We start from the raw sequence: 26,255 nt of genomic DNA on the forward strand, positions 1-26,255 counted from the left end.
CCGCCCCTCCACATTTTTCACTGGGGGCTGGCGCCCCCCCCCCCAGCCCCCCGGTTCCTACGCCCTTGATTCGCCAGCATGGGAAAGTGTGTCTATGGAATGAGAATTAGTACGAATGAATACTTTAATGGGAAATATTTCTTGATTGGCCCACAGTTCTCCCTGGCTATGCTACAGTATTACAGGAACTAGATCATCCAAGACATATTTCAGTATGACTGTCCCTCTGTTAGTTCACATTGACTATACCAGTGTATGATGTCTTCTCAATAACACCTTTACTTTTCACCATAGCTTGCTGCTCATTGGCAAATGATTATTATTACAGTTGGTTGACATGCAAATGTGATATCAAATTACATTCTATATTATATTCAACACTGCGCTTGATTAAAGCCATGTGGCCCTTCATAATTCAATGAGTCCATAAGTTAATAATAAATTCTGATTTAAATATAACAAAAATAAAACAATAACGAAATTACGAGCAATTTTGTAGATCCATTCAAATTTATTGGAAAGTAACCTTTAACATGTATGACATAAATTCTTCAAACTGAAAAAAGTATTCATAAATCATGAAAATAGAAAACAGTGAAAAAGTAAACCAAGGCAAGAAATAAAAAAACTTGAAAGAATAAACAAGCACAGCAATGTAAATGAAAGCCACAACAATCATACAGAGGCATAAAAAAGAGAAATATAGTTTATCAATACTGCTTACTAAAGGAGTTAAAACCAGTGAGAAGATATTTCAAAATCCATCCTTCCAAAATACCAATGAATGGGCTTTGGATGAGGATGAGAGGTGTAGATATCTTTTCTTCAATCAGAAGGGTGGGGAGGGGGGGAGGTGGAAGTGGAAGTGGCACAGTATATACCAAAAGTCAATATACAAAACGTCTGAGATCTTTGTAACTTTTTGATGGACTAGCTCAATCTGCATTTGATCCCTAAGGTGATATGCACCTTGCAGGCTACTATGCCACAAAGAAAGAAAATAACCATTAGTTGGTAGGTAAGAGGTAAAGGATATTGGACCACATGACTACATTGATCCCTAAGGTGATATCTACCTTGCAGGCTACTATGCCACAAAGAAAGAAGTTACCATTAGTTGGTAGGTAAGAGGTAAAGGATATTGGACCACATGACAAAGACATTTATATATATTAAAAATATCTACCTATCAACACAAACCATTATCAAGAGCCTCAAGATATTTATATATATATATATATATATATATATATATATATAGTTGCATTTTGATGTATATATATATATATATATATATATGTATATATATATATATATATATATATATATATATATATATATATAAATATATATATATATATGAAAGTAAGAAAAATTTGAGTCAAGACACTTTTGGGGAATTGTGAGGTAAAAATTTTCAATCTTAAGTACATTACTTTATCTTTCTGGTTGGTGCTTACACATGTTAGGTCTTTTTAAGACTGGTTAACTGGAAGTCTGCTCATGATTACCAAAAAAGCCTCAAAACAGTCTTGCTGAACAAAAATGCTGTGACAGATTTATTCAAATGTTGGAAATTATATTACACACACAAACAGAATAAATGGAATGGTGGGGTATTAGTGGTCCAAACTCATGAGGTGATAGCTTATTAAAGGGTTTCAGGATTTCATTTCTAAAAGTCACAATACGCATATTTTTTCTGAAAACACTTAAAGCAATGAGAGCGATTCTACTAAATGCAGAGGAATAATTCTTAGAACTTTTGTCCAAATCTGATGGAGTCGTGTTACACGTTTTTGTGTAAGTTGTCCTTTGTCCTTTAAGTTGTCCTTAACTGAGACTTGGGACCATCGATAAGGAACATGAAAAGTTAGTATATTTTAGCAACCTTATTGGGACAAGAGGAAAACACAGAAACTGAGTGGAAATCTTTCAAAAGGATTACTTTAACAGATTAATTTAAAAAACAAAACAGACATTGAGTTACCTGTATTAATCACAGCATGTCACGTTCAATAGAAAGTTGGTCACTTTATGCTGGCATATAAAACACTACAATAAATACATACTCACAAGCATGCAACCATGCAGCAATGTAACGAAGACAATGTATCAATACAGACAGAGGACAGGACTTCTTATTTTGTCCAAGTCTCCAACTTAGAAAGATTGTAATTAAACAAGAGAACAACTATCAAAATATTCTGAACAAGATTTGAAAGCTCATCATGATAAAAATACAAAGAACTGTTTTAAGAGTTGAAAGTACACAGAGGCAGTCGAGTTGGAAATATGAGTTGTAGAAAACACTTAAATTTATAGCTAGTTTAAAATAAAAAATAATCTAACTCTAGTTTGCTTACTTGGATGGTATGTAATGAAAGAGAAATTTTCTTAAGTGATAAAAGCCCAAGGCAGACATTTCCTAGTACAAAAATTTATCTAATTCTCTTGTATTTATAGATACCAAAAATATAGCTAGATACAGAGCGCAAATTTGATAAAAGAAATGTTTAAGTTTGTTATAAATATATATGATATAAGAAACCGATTATAGAGTACTGCAGAAAGGCAAAAATTGATTTGAAAAACACAGTAGTGCATTCTCTTGCAGGTAATTCTTTGTCGACATGTTAAACTAGAGTTTGATGCAATTTTCTAAATTTGTGACATCTTTTGCATGAGCCATGGTGGTAATATGCAGTACAGTACAATGTATAGAACCACTGTACCATAGTAGCCAAAACCACACAACAAGTAAAGATTCTCTCTTGGAAATTATTTTTTTTTAAATTCCACCCTCTGTTAATCCTGATCAAAAAAATTCTAACAATAGAAAGTTAAGATGGCTTCGAACTGATTCATTATCCAAAATCCTTTCAATAAATCAGTTTCAGAGTGAAGCAAATTTAGTTCCTTTTAATTCAGAATTTTCCTGAGGGTTGTTTCTGATTCTGTTCAGAAACAAAAACACGACCAAAATCCTCCTCATTTCAAAACCACCATTTCAAAACCAAATTTCAAAACCATTTCAAAACCACCAACAAGTGTTACCTGTAAGAGTGCAGAGAAATTGTGTTTCAATTTTGGTACAACAGTCTTCCATAGTCCTGGAGAATGATAACAGTGGCCTATCACAATATTTATGATCAGTCTCTCAACAGAGAGCGATTCCAGACACCGAAAAGTTTTGAAAAACTGACGGGTGTATGTCGTTGTGAAAAAGAGGAATACATACCACAACCCTGTGTGATCTAGCTTCTAGTACTCTACACAATGTTATTGCTATATGAAGACCTAGCAAACCAAAATGGGTTTCACAAAATTTAAATCAAACTTTCGTTTTTATTGTTCAATGTATGAATGACACACACACACACACACATACTGTACATACGGCAGTATTCTAGGTACATTTGGCAGTGTGGAATATACATGGAACAATTAGCATCTAACAATAAGAACTTTCTATGTTTGGCAACATTCTGTGACGGTTTCATTTAAAAGTTGTGACATTACTCACCGTAGAAACCATGACAAGATGGCGTATAGGTTGGTCCCAAACCCTGTGATTATAGCTTAATTAATGTTTCACCATTTCACTTAGCTACAAGTTATGATATCTGGGATTATATCTGACAACACTTTATATTACGAGCTATCAGCCCTAACATAGAAGAGCAATAAAATAATGGATTCAACGCTATCAAATTGTGAGAGTTGTGTAAGCGTCTTAACATCAATTAATCACATAAATTATCATAGAGTAACTAGAAATTATATAAAATATGCAGCACATAGTTACATTACACCATAGTAATAGCAGATGTCTAATGTATAAGGGACAAGGCATTCAGTATAACGCAACTACGTAGGATATTATCTGATGTGACAAAGCTTACACATGATGAAAGCAACCATGTAATATAGAAAGCTGCCAAAAAACAAATCAGGAAAAAAACAAATCAATCTTATAAAAAAAAAAATAAGCAAAACTCTACAAATTGCACTTAGCCTGATATGTTACTTTCATATAAGAATTCTATAAGAATTTCATGATTTTCCCTAAAAAAAATAATGATGATAAAAAAAAAGTGAAATAATTTATTTCATGTTGAAATTAAATAAATTCTCTGAAACACCAATCTGAAGTCTAATATGGTAAGAATAATTAATAATTTATCAAGTCTTCCACATCCAATTATCCAATGCCATTCCCTTTTACCAACTTGTAAACCAAAACCTCTTACATGTGAAATATTTCTATAATGATACATTCCCACCTCCACCTCCTCCCTCCCCCCCCCTACCTCAGATCTATATGCAAATCATGCTTAATTGTTTAGCCTATGTTTCGATATTTAATGACAAGGCTGCACATCTGGACAAGATGTATAGTCTGAACCTTTATCATGACATCCGTCAAAACTGGACCGGAAATTAATTAAGTCCAGAAACATAGTAAACAAATTCTTGATATGAGGAGTAGTGGGACTGAAAGAATAGGAAGTCAGAGGATTTAGCTTCAGGTTTTGATTTCCTGCTGTAAAATTTATAAAAGTTTTGACCTGTTCTAACCAAAGGTTTTGAATGCACCACACATCTGCTGCAAAGGGTCATTGAGTACACGAACTGTAACAGCGGCTCTAGAACACACCCTCATAGTACAGGGATTATACTGAATACTCAAATACATGAATTCATGAGATATTTAAAAAACTCGGTAAAAAACTCTTCAAAGATTCTTGCTAAGCAGTAAAATAAATAATTGCAAAATATACTGCAGTAGTTTTTTTTGTACAAAACTTAAAATGTGACCTTCCTTTTTTTTTATTATTATTCATAATTAGTCAGTTCTACGTCTGTCACTCTGATACAAAACAAGTTTTCTTTTGTGTTTGGTTTTCAACGTTTTGCTAGGCCAAATTAAAAAACCTAAATTATTTAGACAATATGTTTTGCGATATACACTTTGGAGAAAAAATGTTCATGAAGCATGACAGTGATGAGAAGAATTATGATAGAAGAATGTCCAAAGTCACCGCACAATCGATTGAGAAATGGCTGGAGCAAACAGACTGCTGAGTATGATTGCAATTCACTTCACAGACCTATTCTTCAGAAGAATTTGAGGAATATTTGGTTGTAAATTGGCATAATGATTAATTATCCATGCAGTATAATAATGTCTCCACAAAAAAGAAAAGACTAAAACCTCATTAATCATGTTGGGCTGATATTGTCATATTTGCAAGACTACCAAAGACTAACCTGCTTGTGTCCCCACACCAACCCCCCCCCCATCTCCATCCCATCTCAAAATAAAAATGCATGAGGGGTTTAGGTTTCCACAGCAATGGTGTCTCAGAAGCTCTCCAGTGATGGTAACATCTACACAAGACCCACAGACACCAGCATTCTATATACCTTTATAGTAAATAAGACCATCATAGGCTGTATTTCAGGCTACAGTGAGTTGTCAAATATATTGCATTGAACACTTATATACGTATCCCGTTGGCTAAGATGGTGTTTATGTCAACAGATATTCCTGTGGCAGTTAATGCAAAGTTTATATCAAAGAGAACAAGAAACGTACATCAATTGTTGACAAGTATCTTCTCTTTAACTCTAGATAGAACTGTTTTAATGTCAACTATTTCACAAAATACAAAAAAAAAAACCTTCTTTACACAAGGAAGTGGATCATAATAAGTGATGTCATCATGACAGATATGGTTCTAAAATTGTTTATGTTACTATGGTGATGTTGTTACTGATTTAAGTGTTAGTAGACAGGACTCTGTGAGGCTGCATAACAGGTTACTGTGAGTAGTGGTCAAATTACCTTTAAAAGGACATATTCGGCCTTAAAATATGTCAGATTCGGAATGTTTGTTGATTAGATGTCAAATGTTCTCTTCTGTTTAGAATCAGATCAGTGTAATGCAACTTGCTTGTGAGAACCTTGTTCTCATTAGATAAATGACTCGTACATTACAAAGAAGAGTAAGAAGATAATATGGACATTTTCAGGTCACTAAGCATGATGACATCACCAACTCCGATGCATTCAATTAAACCGAACAAAATGTAAAAATTGTGGATCTTCACAATATAAAATCTTATCAGGATGCAGTTTTCAACTTTTGACCTAAAAATGTAGAAAAATTCCAACAAAATTGTTTGACAATGAACTTACACCACCCGAGAGCCCCTTATAGTTGTAGGAAGCCCTATGTACCACTGTTACACTTTCACCACCTGATATCCCCTTATAGTCATAGTAAGAAGCCCTATATACTACCACTGCTAATATGTGCAGTGTTTAAAAGGCATGAGTCATCAGACATTTTCTCAAAAATCACGATGAACTCACTATATTATCGTCAAATGGTACATCATCATGTTTAATACACAAAACCTCTTCTACGAGGGGTCACTTCTTGGAATGCAGCAATTCTTATGTCTAGACTTAAAAATAAATATTTCTGTGCAGCCATCTTGGTGTCCAAACAGCTCTCTTTACTCCATCGATCACGGTAGTCTCAAGTCTTCTGAGGATTCCATGCTATACTTTGATCAAGCATCTTCTTTGCAATCCAGCCACTGCTCATTCCAGGGTAAGTGTTGTATATCTACTGATATATTGGTGTAGAGGGGCAGCAGAGTGACGCGTGGCGTACCGTACTTCAGATTGACGAGTCCGTCTGTCGATAACCTCTGCTTATAATGGTTTAAAAGGCAAACCCTGATGGAGCAAAAAGATTATCGAGAAGAAGAAAACACTGTCAGCAGAGCGTAGCAACAAAAGAGGCTAGTGTACAGGTTGAAGTCTGAAGTTTGTGGAGTGCAATATCGTAAGCATGGCCACAAACCATCAACCGTGATTCTATGGCATTCAGATATATTCCTGTCGTTGGCTGGAAATTCAAAAGCAGTTCGCTTATTTCGTTTAAAAATTCCTATCATGACATTTGTGGAAAAAAATGATTTCGACAGAATTTCTGACAGTCTGCAAACTGGTGTTGCTATTGTGGTCTCTAATTCTGGAAAAAAAAATATTTAAACAGCAAATTGATTTGCTGTAGTTTGGCCTGAAGTATATTTGAAGTGTGATGCATGAACTGGAACACAAATAAGAAGGCTGGACAGATTTGTTGGGTTTACATGTGACATCAAAAATATTGTGAATTGTCTTTAAATGCTCTGTGACCATAAAGTGAATCTTCTAAACATCTACCTTAAATCAACTTGTATCCTTGTTTTCCTCCACATGATTTTGTTTGAACTTTCAGGAACTATTACCAGCACTCCTGTATTTTATTTCGTTTCATGCCCAGTACAAGTATACTTGTTCTCGAGTGACAATTTTTTTGATTTAAATAGAATCGATACTTCACATAGCTAGGACTCTGTGGGTTTCAAGCTACTGTAGGTACCTCTGCTAAAGCATATATAGGTCTAGGCAAAGTGCTCTATTTCCCTTACTCTCTCTCCCTCTCCTCCTCTGTTTGTTTGTTTGTCTTCTGTTCATCTTCATTTTCTTTTGGTGGTTTGAAAAGCAGGGAATTTTTTTAAGCTATCAATACTCTGTTATGACAGTATTTTGCAGCAAGCAAACAAACAAAATATCTCTTATTCCGGTGCGCCTGTCGGCGAGCGAACATACGTGGCAAACCTTACCAGCTGCTTGAAAACCTGTGAGAGATCGTTCAGGAACTGACATGATATACCACACCTATGTGAAATCGTTTGTGACAAAATTCACACCATTCGCTCGTAAGCACATGCCAAACGTTTGTATCAAGCTCGAGCATCTTTCCGTTCCTGTGTATTAGTATATTATACCAGTCATATTAATCATTTTGCCAAACTTAAAATGAAAAGAAAAATGAAGCAAAGTTTTACCTATTTTTGTTCTTTGGGGCACTTTTGTGATGATGAGGTATAACATTGTAAAACCCTACTTGACCCCATGGACGGGTTTTGAAGAGACCGACGCTCCTCATCCGGCCTAATATATCGTCATCTTCACCTCCCCAGCCCCAGTAAGTATTTGGAAAGCCGTTGAAATCAGCTACTTGTGACCTGGTGAATCCAGTTACTGCCCCGAAGAAAAAGCTGTACAGCAGTCTGACAGGAAAGGGAAAAAGACAAAATAATTACTCATTAATCCCGCCACACACTGCCCAACTGAATGCCATAAAATTCAACTCCACCGAGGTAACATGAAAAGGAATCATGGATGGTCGAGAAACTGTGCATGTGCTTCAACTTACTACTGTTCAAAATGTTGCTGGTTTTTACATATAAATATGTATATATAAATATATATATATGTATATAAATATATATATATATATATATATATAATTACCTGACTGGCAGTAAATTATCTGCATCTGTTCACAAACTAAAACTTGTTTAAAATAATGTTGCATTTATGTGACCAAAATGAGCATTGTTTCACCTAATGATTGTGATAGCAGTGGTACTTGCAAGAATTCCAAATGTGTGAAAGCAAATGATTCGAGCTTCGTACTTTTTTGTGGGGAAACATGTTAAATACATTTTAGCATTCTGGCGTAGACAGTCTGGTATTTGGCTTTCCATACTCGATGAATGATTATATCATCAATATTAGATCAGAAAACGAGTCTGGGATACAGCTGAAGAAAGATACTGACAAATGAAGGTATTCTACAGAGAAACAAAGAAAAGGAAAAGGAAAATAAGTTTCTGAGTCGCTTAAGTTGACTGGACTCACTTATAACCCCATCTATCTGCACCAGATAAGAAATGTTTTGGCATTCCACTGCAACCGTAGAAGTTGCCATGGCTGAGAGGGATGTGGTCCACGTCATGGAATATAAAGCAGTCCCATTGGGTATAGTTAAGAGCTTCGATGTAACCAACGTTCATTAACATCGCTCGGTTAAACTCTAGTTCATTAGCCTGAAAATGAGAACAGACAGTAGATAAGAACATGTACAATCTATTTTGTAGATCCAAAGAATAAATTTGCCACATCTGAGACATAAATTATGAAGTCTTTCTAAAGAATGGTTTAGATAACCCCATTTAATAAACAAGTTCACTGCATCAAATCAAACTGTAACGAATAATTTCTTTGATCATTTCAAAATTTGTTTGGTTTTCAGGCAGAGAGCTCTGATGCACTAGTATCTACACTAAGAGTACACCAATATGAGTGCAAACCATACCAGCAACTATGAGTATATGTAACTACATAGAAATGGACGAGGGAGTAAAGATTTAATGCAAGCCTACTGTTATTATTGTGCATGTATTGCAGTGTTATCCTTGAAGCTAAGTAAAAACTCTGATTTCCTGAAAACCAACAACCGTTTGAAATTGGCTTGTGCCAAAGATTTGAAATGCTTAAATGTGGTTTGCAAACAAACTACATACGAGCAAAATTAAGAAACTTTTGCCCCAAAAATAGGATTCAAACCAGAGACCCAATATGAACATTAAGTGTGAAGCTATAGAGCTGTTTTAACACTACTATTATGAGGGCAGAAATCTAGTATACATCTTCATTCTATTTATCAGTTCCATGTAAAGCTATGGTACAGTGCTCAAAGTTAACCCAACGTTATTCTTCGTCGAGAGCAGATTGCGATCATGTTCTCTCTTCTTTGAGGCTAACAGTTCTTCGCTCAGTTTACCGCAAATAATCGAAAAGTTTGGCCGTTTGCAAATGTACAAACTTGTGGTTGCTCTCACCTGCTCGACAAAGAAAATACCGAATTCCAAGTACTGTTCTTTCAGGAAAGGCACTAAATGGCGAAGAATAATGGGCAGATGGACAAATCTGTCCCTGAATGGAATGATGATAGCGACCTGAAATAATGACAGAGATTAAGATCAACGAGTGATAAGCCATGGGAATCTGACTGTGAAATTATAAACAATGGAAAAGAAAAACGGCCGTTATGTATCCCACTTTGTAATATCAGGATGGGCTCTGACTGAGGGCTGGATAGCCCAGTCTGTAGCATGATTGGCTTGTGACCTTGAGCTTCCTGGCTGGAATCCTGTTCTAGCTAGACATTTTTCTGCTCATTTCCTAGATCCAAAAAAACATCTTTCCAAACCTTGCTCTGATAGCACTAGTCCGTAAGATCTACAAGTTTCAACAGGTGGCACAAAACCAAACATTCAACAAAAGATGTTTGGAAGATGGAAATGCTTTCCTCTTTTCAATGGCAATAGTTGGAGGAAGGGAATGATCATTATCAAAACTACTCTTAAAAGAACTGGCTATGTGCAAAACTATATACTAACAACACCACACTCTACATCAGGGTGGGCACGAAATTGAAAGTTGGGAGCCAGTGAAATTTTGAATTCTATCCACATGCTGCAAGACTTTGTGATTACATTACATGGGAAATAAAAGATGAGAAGGTTCTACATTCCACATTGCACATAAATACTCCCAAAACTCCTCGGCACGATATAACGAGAGTGCTAAGGTTGTGGGGAGACTAGTAAGCGAGGAGCAAGTATACTTCTATGATTTGTTTATTCAATTAATAAATGCATCGTTTCACTCCTTCTATGGTTGGTTAAAAACATTGCTCTCAGTAGGTCAAATGTGAACCATTTATAAAACCCTCTCGTTGGCCACAGAAATTATGGGTGAACTTTGTTGAGCTGTGTTCTACAGGCTACTTAAAACCAAGCAATTACGCATACCATGAAACGGCTTGTTAAAATTATATCATGTTATTTCAAAACTTGTAGCATTTAAAACCAGAAAGCCATGATTTCTGGCCATATTTTCTTGGTGTGAGAACATTCTACAGTGACATTGCAATTGAGATACTAATGTGTGAAGCAGTACATGCCTTCATTGTGATCAGTAGGGTTCTTGCACTAATACAGACCTAACTATCAAAAACAAAATTCATCCAAGCTTTACTTTTGCTGTTATAGGCTTTCAGAAATTGACCTCTGTTGACCTCGAAAGATCTTTGACCACTAATTTCAATGGACATAGTGTGCACACAAAGGGAATCATATACTAAACTTGTATGAAGTTCAACCAACTTGCATTTTCTGAGTTATGTTTACAAATCTTTTAGCCTTTGATCTCTGTTAACCTTAAAGGCATTGAAGTGTTGACCTTAAAGGCATGTGAAGACTCGCCTCAAACTGTGTGCTGAAATAGTTAACTTTCTGTTGCTTGCAAGTGAAGTTTTCTTCTTGTCGCTACAAAATGCACAGAGTAATGAAACGTGATACCTTGTTATCTTTTATCTAGTCCTGAGATGTCCATCGCTGCTATGTACACTGTGTTGTGGGTATTGACCATAGCTGTATGTATTGACTGTACACTAACTGTCTAATTTCCGACGGTAGCAAGCTGTGTGTGCATTTTCTGGGATTGATGGTGGTGTCTAACACTTCTGTTACACCTCACTTAAAACTAGGTCAGATTACCTGCATGAGACGTTTCTTTGTGCGTGAGTCTTCACACCCTTTAAAAGGACTTTCGACGTGCACCAATTTCAACAGGGTTCTTGAACTCACCAAGGGAGATTAAAAATTAATCCATCACAAAGCTTTTGAGTAATCATGTTAGCAAGCCAAGGACGTCACATACATACACCCATGCATCCATACACACATTCATCATCCATCGCATGGATTAGTTTTGACTTCGATAAAAAAAACAAAAAAAAAACAGGAACAATTGCAAAAGCACAGAAATCATACCTTCCATCTTGGAATGCAACTGGCGGGTATCCAATGGCCACCAGGCACATACCAATAGTTGTCCCCAACCTTCATGCCTTCTGACAGAATGTCTTTCAGCATCAATCCTTTCTCTGCAGCCTTCTTTGTGTGTCTGTACATTGATCTGACATCCTGAGTTGCATCTGCTGTGAACTTTCTAACATCAGCTAAATCTTCTGTTATTCAAATAAATATATAAAAAAAATATGTGTGATATTAACTGGAAAATTATAGCAAAAAGTGTGTGTGAGCAAAACTAAAACTTTCATATAATTTAAGCAAAATCATTCATTTTATCTTGGTTTACTGCAATCTTATTTTGTGACATATTTACATAGAATTTGTTTAAAAAAAACAACAACAAAAACATACTGTAAATTAGTTAACCATGGCGAGCATAAAACAGTTCCTTCGTAAATTGGATAATTTACCTGCATACTAATTTGGCAAACAATCCTTTTGTGAACTTGTGAACCTGACACAGTCAAACAGCTGTTATGTCACCACTCCTTCACAAAGTGGACATATTACACTCATTAATATTGCCATAACAACCCACTGTAATAATATTGTTTGAACTACAAACTGGAATATTATGTCAAGATATTAACAATATGCATTTTATTATGGTATGAACAGCTGTCTACTTGCACAATGGAAAATGTCAACCTTACTCAAATAGAAGACAGGAGTTCTGTTGACATCATGTGTTGCTCTAGTGTTTGAATAAGGTCCTTACTGTTTATTAAACCTTATTCTCTCTCTTTATAAGGCGGCTTGAATATTGATATTACCTTTAATATATTTTTTACCTTTAAATACTTCTTCTTCTACATGCTTCAGATCTATTTCGCTCACATCGATTGAAACATTGGTTTCTGTGAAAAATTTTAAAAAAGCGGAATACGTTTTAGAACAATTGGCATCAGAGTGGGATGGTAGAGCCTCTAAGGGGGAACTTCCAAAGAAGTTTGTTTTATTAAATTTTTGTTTTGTTAATATCATGTTTCTTTCTATTCTTCTACTGTGTTGTACTGTACTACTTAAACAAAAGTCCTGCCATGAAAATTGTAAGCCTTTAAAGATATAAGTATAGTGATAATTTGTGGGTCAATGGTTATCAAAAAATAAAAAATTAATGTTCATTATAATAAAGCAGGGCTCTAAATAGGATGCAAAAGGGGCACAACCAAATGGTTATCAGTTTCTGTTAATTTTTAAAGATCACCGTAACTCAATGGAGAAGTCCCATTGATTTACTGTATGAAAGTGAAAAGATGATCAGAGTGACGTTCTTCGAACAACGATCTCACAAAGTTTTGAGTAACTGGTGCAGTCAATCTATTTTCATGGATAAATCAACAGTGCGATTGAGTTGTACCTTTCACAGAGTTGGTAATTATATGAGTTTTTCTATTTTGGGAGGAATTTTCTCAGAAATATTTACTGTGCATAATTTTGTGTAGCTCGAAAAGGGCACCGATAGCTATACATGAATGAGCACAGCGGTAGTTTTGGCCATCGGTCAATTTTCAAGTGGTATCGCGGCCATCAGTACGATGGCCATTGTCGTCGGTGCTTTCGTTTATTTCGAGCCCTGATCAGGTCTGTCCGAGACATTTTATAATAGAACTTGTGAAATGAAGTTTATTGGTTCTCAGCTGCACAGCTTGTTCTGTTGCTAAGAGATATAGATATGGAGACTTATTCATGCAATTTGTATGAGGTCATTGTGAAACAACCTGTGACATCTAGGACTGTTATCAAAAACCTGTTTAAAAACTAAAATGATCATAATATTACAACCTGAGAGAACGCTTCAACTGAGAGAGAGAATGTTGGAAACTGAATTGCCTTCAATCATTTACGTGTATTAATTGCAGCTGTGAAAAGCAATGCAAACAGACGTTTGATGTACTTTAAATGGGTGTCACCACAAATTAGTGTACAATGTACTCATGCAAAATGAAAGAAAAAATTATAAATTTTAAATATATTGTTACACAGTCATTGAAGGCACTATGCAAAGTGGGAGTTGGATCCTTGAGTTTTTTTTATCTTCCTAGCTCTGCATTCAGCTATTATGGTAAATGCTGACCTTGTTTTCCTTTTAATGTTCATAATTGATCGTAGACAAGGTATTTACTGATGTAACATGCCCAGCTGGATACTCTCCTATTACGTCATAACATTGTATTAGAGGTAAGATATTAAAATCAAGCTGGTAATTCTAATTGGTGAGAAAACCCTGCTCACTCTGATGCTTCCCACAAGGTTGCTAAACTTGTCTGTTCAAGGATATGATGAAATATTTCATGAGATTGTTTATCACCTCAGCTATTTTACAATTGACACCTGTAAACACAAGGACATGTGAAACGTAACATCTGTCTAAACTAGCAGAATATTCCTATTTTAGTTTTAATTCAATATCCCTCTAAATTCTCTAACAGTTGTTTATTAGCAGGCAAGTTTTGACGACCTTACCAAACTCACAAAGGGATTGCTCAGATAAGATCGTCTTTGATCTGAAAATTAGATGCTTTTGCATCAATTGTAAATGCAGTATGTAATTAGTGATTCTATTTCATCATACCAGCAGCTTTCAGCAACTCCCTTACGGTGCAGTTTCCGATGTGGTACCAACAGCAACTCTAGCATCTAACTAGTTTTAATATTCCAGCAAGTTTGTGTTTCTATTTTAGAGTTTTAGAGTTCCCTAAAACCATACATGACATTACAACTATGAGAAAAGCATTCTAAAACTATCACACATTCCAAGGATAAATCGACAATGATATAATACTACAAAAGTTAAGTTTCAGTACAGAGCATATGTCATGATGGCATCACAGACCACGTAGTACTAGTATCCACTTCCAGGAACAAGGGTAGCTTTATCCGGTAAAATGAAAAAAATGGTTTACGATCAAAACAAACATGTATCTAGAGTTAGGAGGCAGAGATTGAGAGAGAGTTTTAAAGCAGCATTTTGCGTCCTTTTCTATGATTTTTTCTCAACCTCACTGACTCCACTATGCCATTACGACATACATAACTAGCTTATCTATTTAAATCTTACTTCAAATGGTGGCATAAAAGTCGAAAAATTTGCAACTTTCAACATTGTTTTTCTCCAAGATATTTTCCGTTGGGATCCCAATAAACCTCGCCCACAATATGAATATTTAAACACTACAAACATCATTGACCAGTACATAATACAACACCATGTTTGATTTGTGTACAGTCTATATGGCAGTTGTACCAGGGAGTTCCATAACAACTCCCTGGTTGTACCGACGCAAAGTATTGAATCTATTTTTAGCAATGGCTCATAACTAAACCTGCATCTCTGATTGGTTGAATTCAAACTGGTGGGTTTGATGGAACTGTATGCGATTAATTTTATATGTGGAATTTGTCGTGGACACTTTTCTCATTATCTGCAAATATCCTTAATTACTCGCCAATTAACGTTGTTGGCAGGGAAAAACTTGGCTAATATCTTAGTTTGCTGTTTTGTGATTGATATATGTAAAAAACTCGATGGACATGTCAAAAAAGTAGAAAACGGCGACCAAACGCAAAATGCTGCTTTAAACAAACAGTGAAGAATATAATTTTCTTTTTTCCACGAGGTTTGATAATTCAATAATAAGTCTGCATACATATTGGTTACTTCCTGTACAAAGAGATCACCTATGATGCCTGTACTTACTACTGCCTGCAATGTCTATTTCAGGACAAACAATTGGGGGCTGGCCAGCGTTTACTGCAAGTAAAATGGAAACAAAGAAACAATATTTAATAATTTCTCAACATGTAAACTGTACAGAAACTATGCATGTAACACCACATGCAATGACCCTGATTACTGCAGGGTCACACAATAAGCATATTACACCGGTCAGTCAATCCTGGAAACGAAACCAGATTGGCCTCTTCTACCACTGCTGTGCAAAATGAGCAAGAAACCAACACTAAAAAAAAAAATGCAGATTGAAAGAACCAGAAAAGGCTTAAAGCCTGGTCACCAACTTGGTACTGATTACGTTGCATAAAGTAAGGAGGTACAGTACTACTGTACTGTTGAAACTGCAGGCATAACACTGGCAGAATGAGACATGTAGTTGTTCTGTATTCCAAACTAGTACAAAATCACTGTTCAAATGAATTTTAGGCAATGCAATGCAATCATTCTCATAATTATCCTACCTGTACAGCATTAAAGCCCAAATTTACTATTTATAGCCAGGGAAAAAAATGAATTTTACCATAAAATCAAAGGCATGATAATTCTAATTCCAATTTCAACTTTAGATACTCATTTTTAGCTTATAATATACTATCTGCCTTAGATATTAAATTTCTATTGGGTGTAATACTGGAACTAAATTACTGTATTTTGAGTATTTACCTTGTGAGTTTCTGTCAAAATTGACAAAAATAAACAATTTGAAGCTGTTTAAAACATCAAGCTTGTGGTAACCAAGAGTAGTTCAACATAAAATAAAGCATGCAGTTTGTATTCAGTGCAAGGAGTTCTTTCAACCATTTTGTATACAGTAGCTTGGCAAACAAGCCAGGGTCATCTTTATTCTTTAACACAGAAGATGTATCCAGTGAAGAAAGGCCTAAGGAGATGTAGTGAACATTTGCACAGACTGCCGAATAAAAGTAATTAAGGAGCTTTCTAGTGAACTATACATTACCTTTAATACACTTAGACAATCTGCACCAAAAAAAAAAATCAATTTTATGGACAAGTACATTCGCACATTATGCGGGCACATCATAAGTAAATCTGGTTGTAACCAAATATTAGATCTCTTTGAGAAGTGTTGATACATGTTCACATACATGTGTGAAATTCACATAGTTCAGTCAGAATTTATGAAAGTAAGAACTGAATGCAGCTTTTATTGTTTTAGAATCATTCAATTTATATGTGTGCTTTGAGCAGATGTTTCCGTAGATATATTGAATTTATATGTGTGCTTTGAGCAGATGTTTCCGTAGATAGCCTTTGAAGAAGATCCTGCTAGGATCGAAACGTCAGGCCAACTTACTTTTACACACGATATATAAATGAAGCGCAAAGTCTATTAATAAATGCATTTTACACCTAGAGTACAGGGTAAACCTTGTAAATTGTGTTGTATTAACTAACAGTTCTCTCTAATTGGTCCTTTAATGTTACAAATGAGTTGAAATGACATGTTTAATAATGCATTAATAATCAACACCTGCCAGAAAGTGTTGGTTCATCAAATGTAGTATAGTCATCCAGAGAAGTGCTCAGGAATATTTGAGTGCCAGGGCGGATCTGTGCAGATCTACATCCTGGGGAGGGGTCTAACAGGGTGGGGGTATTTCGTCCGCTTTGGACATTATTTGAAATTCATAAATGCCTAAACCAACTTTCTGTATACTGGACCAGTCTCATGACGTCATCGAGAAGGGCAGCGGACCTCCGCTATCGCCTCGATCCGCTCAGCCTCACTGATGACGTCATCATCGGTCTCAAATCAAATTTAAGACCGGTTCCCCTCGTATTTATCCCCTAAATGAATTATGATTAGATGGCAAATGGGGCCATCTTTTTCTTACTCAGGAGCTAACTTCTGTGCCAAGTTTTCATCCATATTTTGGTGGTAATGGTCAAATTTGTTAAATTTAATCATCAAAAGTAGTGCCAGGCGGAAATGCTTGAAATACTGTTTGTGCTGGGCGGCATTCAGAACTGACGGGCAAATCTGCCCGGCGCCGCCGCCCGGCGTGAGCACATCCCTGGTCATCCAATCACCAGTTTATGGAGAAGCTTACAGTACAGGGCAAACTTTTAAAGGACAAATTATCTGTTCGAATTAACCACACGATCAGCTTTGGTGGATTTTGTCCGGCAGACCAACTAGTTGTTTACATCAAATTCTGATTGCATTATGACTAAATACCTCCAAACAGGTAAAAAAAGTCCACCATCACTTTGGCGATACTGAAACGAAACAAGAATAGTGGTACTGTGGGCCTCTAATCCATCAGAAGGGGTAGTTTTACTGGCCCAAAGCGGTGTTCTATTCACCAAACCTACACATCTCTCCTGCAGTCCAATGAATGGTGGTAAACTGTATACCTCTGGGGATAACAGCAACCAACTGACCAGGACTTGCAGGTTGCTAATTAAATGTTAACATTTATGACTTTGATGTAAAGGTCCTTTAAGCCTTGCCTTAAATTAGTGGTTTGTAGCAGACTTCCCTAATTGACACATTTATCTATATTGTATTTTATTCTGCATTTTTACTACATATTTTGTGTCATATATTTTTTTTTATTTGCTGTTACATAGCGTTTTAGAGCACTTTTGTGGAATTTACGCTTTACAACATAAATTATTATTATTTCATTAATGTCTCAAAATTAAGAACAGAAAAATTCAGGTGAAGCTTATAAGAACTGACTCCCTGTTGAATATACTTTTAAAGACCGGTACTTCCTACAGTAATTCAAAAATAGGGAAAAAACAAGTAGTTTCATCCATCCAAAATCAAATATCATACTCCTTTCAATCCTAAAATAACCTAACCAATTTCAGTATGAAATCTCTATGTTCCATTTTGAAAAATTAAAAAATTAATAACAAAAAAAACCCAAAGGAAAACTGTCACTTTGCAGTTTGCAATAGGTGCATAATTGTCAGTTTTTATCAACCAAAGAAAATTTTCATTCTGAACAATACTTACTACCGCCAATGTAAGTCCTCCTTTGATTTCTTCTTAGGTAGTCTCTGGTGTCGTCATAGAAACCCATGAAGAGACCAACCACACCCTTGCTTCGTGTGGACCTTGCACCATAGTAGCTTCCTGAGAAAGAACATTAAACCAAGACTTGGAACTGTAGCAATACAATAAATACAAGGCAATGTTTGCTCAAAAACCTCTGATTTTGACTAAAGTTGTCTTGTGGCATCAACCTTGGCTTACAGCACTATCGTGAACACTGTACAGTGGGATTCTTCATGAGAAAAAAAGCAAAAACCAAAGATTTTTGTGTGTGTGTCTGTGGCTAGACTTTGGTAGTACAACTCAGAAAGCTTCCATTATATACAATGAACTTACAGTAGTACAGTACTAACCAATCACAGTTGAACAAAGGGACTGCTTAGATTTCCTGACCTGAATTTAGGTTAGTCCAAGAAATCAAGAGTGCTACCAATAAAAATCTTTACTGCCTTGCCCTGCCTACAGTATAAATGCACATACCAGTGCTAATTTTGAAGATTTTTTTTTCTGGTCTTCCCACTACTTTGGGCCAGCAACACTGCCCTTCAGGTGGATCACTAGTCTTCCACTATTTTGTTTTATTTTAGTATCTTGAAAGTGATTGAGGACAATTACTAATTTATTCATTAAAAAAATTTACTGTTTGGTGGTAGTTAGTTTGTCCACGAGACAACCTCCCAAGATGGTTTTGGCTGTCCAAACGAGATATATCTGTCTTCTGGAACAACCTTTTTAAAACATTTGCTCCGCTGTACAGTACAGTAGAAAACTGACACATTGGCCTACCACTATTTTTTGTTTGATTTCGGTATCTTGAAAGTGATGGAGAGTGATACCAATTTAATCAAGTTTTAACCTTTTTTTGTTTCTATATATATTCTAATTTTCGTAAACTGTACAAATTTTGGTGTTTTGACCCTTTTGTTGAAAATTGACTTTTTATGATTTTCATTTGAAAAAATCCAACATGCACTGTAAACAACTTTTATATTTAGTTACCACAGGTTTAGTACAGTACATGGAAAATACATCAGACTATAGTATCAAGGAAGGGTACTGTATCGTTCAGTTTGGAAGAAAATAAGACGAACATCAATTTCTTGCAAATGGCGGAAAGTCTGCTCAGATTATAACTTTATTTAAATTAACCTACTTGCTTTATTTACTTTAGAATTATACAGACTAGATTTAACTTCTTCTTTTCTTTCTCTCATTGGGCCCATTGTTAAACAGACAAATCTAAACAAGAGCAAACAGAATCAAGGGGAAGGAGCAAATTTACACAGTGAAGTAAAGTTTATTGAAGGTAAACAAATGAAATGACCAATTGTTTACAGGAGCGCAGGTGGAACATTTACTTCCCTTTACCTACAGATACTCTTAATCAAACACAGTTTGCTGAAAGTCTTCAACCATGAAAGGTACATTAAACATTGGGTTGTTAGCTATTAAATACCCATTGCCCTTTCATGGATTCTAGATTTGATCTAAAAGCCTATGACCACACCCACCAAATTACAGTATCTGTCTTTGTTGAAGGAGTAACACACATTAGCAGTTTGAACCGTTTTCCCTTAGATAGTTTGTTTCCCACAACTTCAGAAATCTCTTCCTCGGTCAATTTATTTAGCAGAGACACAATCTTATATGAATTCAAATCTTCCTGCCTGTGCACATACAGTCCATATTATCGCTCAGACTTGCAAAGTACCAGCAGCACAAAATTTACCCATTTCTTCTTTTGAAGGAGAAACATTTTAGCGGTGCATGCTAGAATTAAAGTTTATTAAACACCCCAAATTTACAGTACTCTACTGTATAGTGCTTGGTGTTGAAGCTTTTATGAACAATATTCAGTGTTTGCAAATCTTTTTGCCAATATTCTGATTAATTGATCACTTTCATAAATTCTGTGAATTGCTTATAAAAGATCACAGAAAAGTCATATTTAACATTTTTTTTGGCATAGTTTGCCAAATTAATAAGATCAATATACAGTAGCTGGCTTACAGGTATTTCTCCTTATTTTGCTCATAGAATCTTTGTAATATCGCTACTGTAATGTACATGTGAAGTAACAATTTCTCAATTTCTTTACCGTGCCAAAAACTTGGACTTCATGAAATATTTCTTATCGAATAAAACCACTGTTGGTTTTTGGTGACTGAATGAAATGAATGGGATTCTTCAATTCTATTGCAAACAATTATTGAAATATACACTATAACGATCAAATCCATCACTTTCTTGCAAAAGGATTGACACAGGTCTTTTCACAGTCGCACCTCAACATTTCCATATATTTAAAATTAAAAGCACATCTGGACCGTCCATACTTAACAGCATCTTACCGTACTTTGCATCGAGGGATGCCCAGAGAGCCAGAGTGGTAAGCGTCGAAAGTATTACCAGTGTCCACACGAGCCAATGCGCCATCTTCGCCACACTGTACCGTTCTAAGACCTTGAGAGAATGCGTAGGAGACTTCTGTGAAGTTTTGTCGGTATCCATCTTGACAGTTCGACACGGACGGTATCATTTGGAATAGGACCCGGAAGACTACCCTTCGAAAATGGAATCAGAAACAAAACATCTTTAACCAAACACGTTTCAGATGTAATTATATACTGTAGTCTGTCAATTTACACTAAAGATACATACTGTACAGTACTGACATATATACACATGTATGCTTAAAACATTAAAACAGCTTAATAAAGTACAGTAGTAGTACTCAGCAATATTGAGAGCGGCACCCAATTTTGCAGCAATGATAAAAGCTACTGCACATACAGTACTAGTGTTGTACAATAGGAAGGCATACATACTGTACACGTACACTGCTCCAGTTGTTTAAAAGCATCAACTGTTTAGGCCTAACTTTCATCAAAACTATATATGGTTTGTACATCCTCAGGCTGTAGAATCCAATTTATTACTAGGCCAATCCCATTGAAGCAATCATTAAGGGGAAAGGAGCTCTGTTATGCAATGAGTTTGCACAGTACAGGTACCTGCAAATTGTATCACAACTTTATTACAAAGAAGATCATATTTTTAATTTTTCAGATCCAATCTTTGCTAGAGCATATAATAATATACATAACAAGATTGCTGTACCAGCAATGTCTGCAAACTGAAGTTGTAACCGCGGTATTGTAGCACGTACAACAAATACTGCATCCTGCTTCATCACTAGTTGAATGATTTGTTCTTTTCTTCTCTTGCTTGCATTTAATGTATAATCTTTCTATAAACCTCCCAGAGTGTATATTACACAATATTGTGATCTCAATGTACTGCAGCAGCATTGTCAGGAATGCGGAATTCTGCGTCCAGAGGCGATGTATCAGACAGTGACGAAAAATCTTCAAATTGCTTAAAATGTGCGCTGACACAAACCGTTTCTTTCTTGAAAAACAAACCATAAGTACACACAGTCACAACTAGGCCTCTATGCAAGACATGAACATTGAACACATTTTTGAATGAACATCTTTCTTTCGTTTTAAATAAAAACTACAACTTCTTCTCCAAAGAACCAAAATTTCTTATGATCCAACAGATGATTGAATTTGTTTGAAAACAAAATAAATCAAATTTACAATCAACTGCAAGGTGCGGGTTGAAAACATTAATTACAAAAATTTTCACATACATCATGTGCTAAAAATAGTCAATAATGCTTTTCCATATTCCCTGTGATCTGATTGGCTAAGAGCGCCTTACCCATTGTCTGGAACCTTAATTGCAACTGTAGTGCTGAAAGAACATAAAGTTTGTTGTGTAACAACAATTTATTTTAACATTACTTTCCCCTGTGTCTATATAGCGAAGTTTGTGGTATAGGCTATCATATGTGTGCACTCAAATATCTTATAGTTAGGACTTGTTGACAACACATTTTGACAAACTGCGGTTATGGTACAAAGTTGTAATTGAACTGTTTCTAAGAATATTTTGAATTATCCATTTTGATCACACAATGTTATGAGTTGAGACAATTTATAAATCTTGTGGAAAGCTAATGTTCATCTCTGATACTGCAAAGGATTTTTCATCTCACAGTATATCTGTTCTCTCTGCATTTAGAATTGCTATAGTAATATGTGCATTCATAACACATTAATTTCTTTGTTGCAAATTGTTTTGCTGACCATTTCACCACGTGCTTCAGTTATTTATTTAGTTTTGTGCCACATTCATACCTTGTCAAAAGTAGCCATAGAAGCTCAAGTTTTTTTTATAGACATTGCATAACAAGTTATTCACATACAAATACTGTAATGGGAAAAGGGTCAGATCTGGACAGGATTGAACCAACTTCCTATATATAATGGTTTTGAAAAGGTTGTACATTATATATTTCACAAAATAAAAAATCAATTTCTAGCAAGTATTTAATTATTCAACATTTGCTAGCATATCCTGGCCCAGAGGGCTATTTTTATGTACATGTTATATACAGTACTGTAGTACAGTGTTGTGAAAGTGAAAGCAAAGAGCTGGCTTAAAGGTTACCAGATGAGAAGAAAATAGGCAGTTTCTTTTGCCTAGGAGAGGGAATTAATTTATCCAGTATCAGATCATGAATGGTCAAAAGGTTACCAAATTGACAGATTTATATCATTTTTTTTTGTACTATGTGTAAGAATATTTCATTGTACACATATACTATAGTAGTCTATTAATCACATACATACATATGTATGACAGAGAGTATATATATTGGAAAGTTTCAATATTTTGGTTATTTCGAACATTATTGTAATAACTACAGTAGTCAGGGATTTTAACATAAAATATTTCTTTTCTTGCAAAAAGCTGCTCTAAGCAGACTCCATTGGCAAAATTTATGGTATTGCTCTTGTTGAAAAAAGCTTAAGTTAAGTTTGGTGAAAGGTGGAGGAGAAAGTTACGATGCACATGTATGTAGGTCCTGGGCATCACAGCAAAATGCAGTGTTTGCTTAGAGGAGTAGGGGAGCACAGTATGGCTGGAAGGTGCCCAACACAGTATGGTAAGAAAGGCACTTTGGCTCAATTTAACATCCTATACGCCGGGTGCCCAGAGCTCCTTGTTACTGTATTTGGGCGGCCAAACTTCATGGCTGAAAAGCCTGTTGAGCTACAATTGCTGACTTTCTTTGCAGTGCAGTATTAAAGTAAATTTCACTAGTCTAGCAAAAAAATGCATTGGAACAACACCAAGGTAATGACTGGTATAATCGATTAGCACATGGGTCTCAATTTTCTAGCCATGATTATGAAAATATGAACTGATATTATCTTGCGATACATTGTAGAAATACTGCAACTCATGCATGAAGTTTGTACATATCTATTTAATATGAGTTAATCAAACTCGGTTTGCAATGCTTCTCAAAGCAAAGAAAAAACTCTTTAGAAACATCAAGCCTTTTAAGGCCTTTATAAAAACGTAGCACTTAGTTCTTTTCTAACTTTAAAATTAATTTACAGTAGGCCTGGACTATGATTAAGATTAAATTCAACAAACTTACGCTCCAGAGTCCAACAGTTTGGAACAGTTGTTGGACTGATCTAACTAGTCTTCAGCTTAAGGAGTAAGGCCACTAAGGGTGTCATTGTAAGCTAGCCCTACTTACGCAGTGGTTAGGCCTAGTACTAATTAGGCCAATGCCTATACTACTAGTACTAGTAGTAGTGAGGTACACCTTGAGACTGACTTCTTGTACCCTTCTTCAATATTACCTCAGTTAGGAGCACAACACCCGTCTCTCTTACTGCCTCTGATCCACGGCTCTTGTTACTGATCGTAAACGTAACTTTGACCATTTACCGTAACTTGTCATTCGACTCACACAAGGGCATCGTCGCGTTATGAAGGATATGGAACTGATCAAGGTAGCCTACTCACAGCAATAACGCGACAAGTGTTACGTGTACAGTGAAGTGTGCATTGATTGATTGTTACGATGTTTACTCTGTTGACAGGTGGCACTATAATATAAAGTTTACATGAAGGTTGGGTTTATCGGTAATATCAACAGGTTAGCGAGCAAGTTTACCGCGGTTGACGAGGTGTATAGGTGGAGTTGGGAAGGGAAGAGAGGGGGAAGGAAGGATCGAGGGGGAGGAGAACAAGTACAATCGCATAACAAGCAGCCATACTCGTTCAGCTGGATTCTACAGCTATTTCAATGTCAATTTTAAATTTATTTCTCATATGTATGTACAAGCGTACAAGATTAATTCATAACTAATATTACAGTAGGAAGGGTTAACGTATGAATGACAATAGACAAATAGCAAGGCTGTTATCTCAGCCAGCGACCAAGTAGAACTAAAAAAAGGAAACACTTACATTAAGTTCAGAGGGGAAAGAAAGACAGAGAAAAACCGAAGAATTGTTCTGGATTGGAAATATGCCCAGTAGCCGAACGTATTTGTACACTGTAGCATAAACAACCGTTTTAGAAACCGAAATTTGTTATAGATCAAATTATATTGAAATAACTACAATACGGAATCATATAAGTCCCATCTATAGTTTACGTTAATATAATTGTTGATCTTGTAGTTTTCAAGATATCTTACTTTTGTTATTAATAATTTCAGATAGCTTCAATTAATTTCAGATGATTTGATATTATAATTCAGCCCCTAGTATCTGGCAATGAACTTTGATGTATGAAATTCCGACACATTTCTTCGATTCTGTAATATTTTAACATATTTGCAAGATGGAAAGTCAAAAGGGAAGGCATTTTATTAGTGTCTAAAGTAAAGCTCTTGTCGTTTTTTTCTTATTCAGTTGGTATTCAAAATGATGTTGTCGTCTGCGACTAAGTAATTGCTGTTGTCTGAAATGAAAAAGTCGTTCTTCTCCTTCTCCCTCTCCTTCTCCAGCTTCTCCTTCTCCATCTCCTTCCTACAACATTGCTAAAAATGAGAAAGTAAGACTCACAAATTACAACAAATATCCAGAACTGCCTCCCCTAGGGGATGGAGCTCCACCCCCCCCTCCTCCCCCGTTAACTCATTTATGCTTTTCAAATAGCTAAAACATATCAAAACAAATTCCAAGACATTGGTGCCATATATCATATATGTGCCATATTCCATTTATCATTTGGCGTAAAATTACCAAAAGATACCAAAAGATTGTCATTAATATTGCACCCAAAACATGTCTCAGAATAACACTATCACAGCAGCCATGCACTCAGATGACTATCAAGATTGTTGAGTTTTTGGTTTCATTATTTTGAATTGTTGAATTCCGCCCTCGGTTCTTTAAGCAAAGAGAAAGCACTGAAATTCGTTCAGTTTAGAAAATGTATAAAGTTGGATATAAAATGGTCGAAGTTCCATCTGGAACATTGTTGCATTTACATAACTTAACTTCCTCTGGATCCGCCGCCCAAGCCCAGATCGCAGTCCAGTTTCACACAAAACAACAAAGAGAACTGCATTGAAAGTGATTTCAAAACTAAGGTACTTGACCTGAACAAGAAGATATTTGTAAAGTATGAAAGTAACCACTAAATGTCTCAATTGTATGACATTTAAAAAATAAATCTCATTGCTTGCTGTATTTACAAGTTCTCAAGACCTTTGCTAATCATACGGGTATGCGGTTGTTACTCATGTCCAATTTCTCAACTTGAAAAGCAAGCAAAAACATCAACAAATCGTTGCTATTATAAATTAA

The 26,255-nt window shown here is 35.6% G+C and overlaps 1 protein-coding gene across 2 annotated transcripts; it reads right to left on the reverse strand.

Moving 5' to 3' along the window:
• Nucleotides 1-491: 491 nt before the first annotated feature.
• On the reverse strand, nucleotides 492-24,483 carry LOC139959777 (beta-1,4-galactosyltransferase 5-like). 2 transcript variants are annotated; one of them, XM_071957620.1, is made up of 10 exons: nucleotides 24,293-24,483; nucleotides 20,912-21,119; nucleotides 18,522-18,641; nucleotides 15,497-15,550; nucleotides 12,588-12,653; nucleotides 11,755-11,951; nucleotides 9,757-9,873; nucleotides 8,774-8,961; nucleotides 7,915-8,139; nucleotides 492-6,754 (listed from the first exon to the last, which is right to left on the reverse strand). In XM_071957620.1, exons 2-10 carry the CDS (start codon nucleotides 21,069-21,071, stop codon nucleotides 6,586-6,588), a joined length of 1,296 nt encoding a protein of 431 aa, XP_071813721.1. In that variant the 5' UTR covers nucleotides 21,072-21,119; nucleotides 24,293-24,483; the 3' UTR covers nucleotides 492-6,585. The 2 variants fall into 2 exon arrangements, with proteins under 2 accessions (XP_071813721.1, XP_071813720.1); XM_071957619.1 differs by having other exon boundaries at nucleotides 20,912-21,124.
• Between the last annotated feature and the right edge of the window lie 1,772 nt (nucleotides 24,484-26,255).

Source organism: Apostichopus japonicus, chromosome 19, assembly GCF_037975245.1.
Source record: "Apostichopus japonicus isolate 1M-3 chromosome 19, ASM3797524v1, whole genome shotgun sequence".
NCBI classification, from domain to species: Eukaryota; Metazoa; Echinodermata; class Holothuroidea; order Aspidochirotida; family Stichopodidae; genus Apostichopus; species Apostichopus japonicus.

Bases quoted from the DNA above. Each gene is read 5' to 3' on its own strand.
- LOC139959777 (XM_071957620.1), bottom strand. From the start codon at position 21,071: ATGGATACCGACAAAACTTCACAGAAGTCTCCTACGCATTCTCTCAAG. The intron at 18,642-20,911 runs GTAAGATGCTGT...GTTCTTTCTCAG, and splicing joins ATCCCTCGATGCAAAGTACG to GAAGCTACTATGGTGCAAGG. The intron at 9,874-11,754 runs GTATGATTTCTG...TCATTATTTCAG, and splicing joins GTTGCATTCCAAGATGGAAG to GTCGCTATCATCATTCCATT.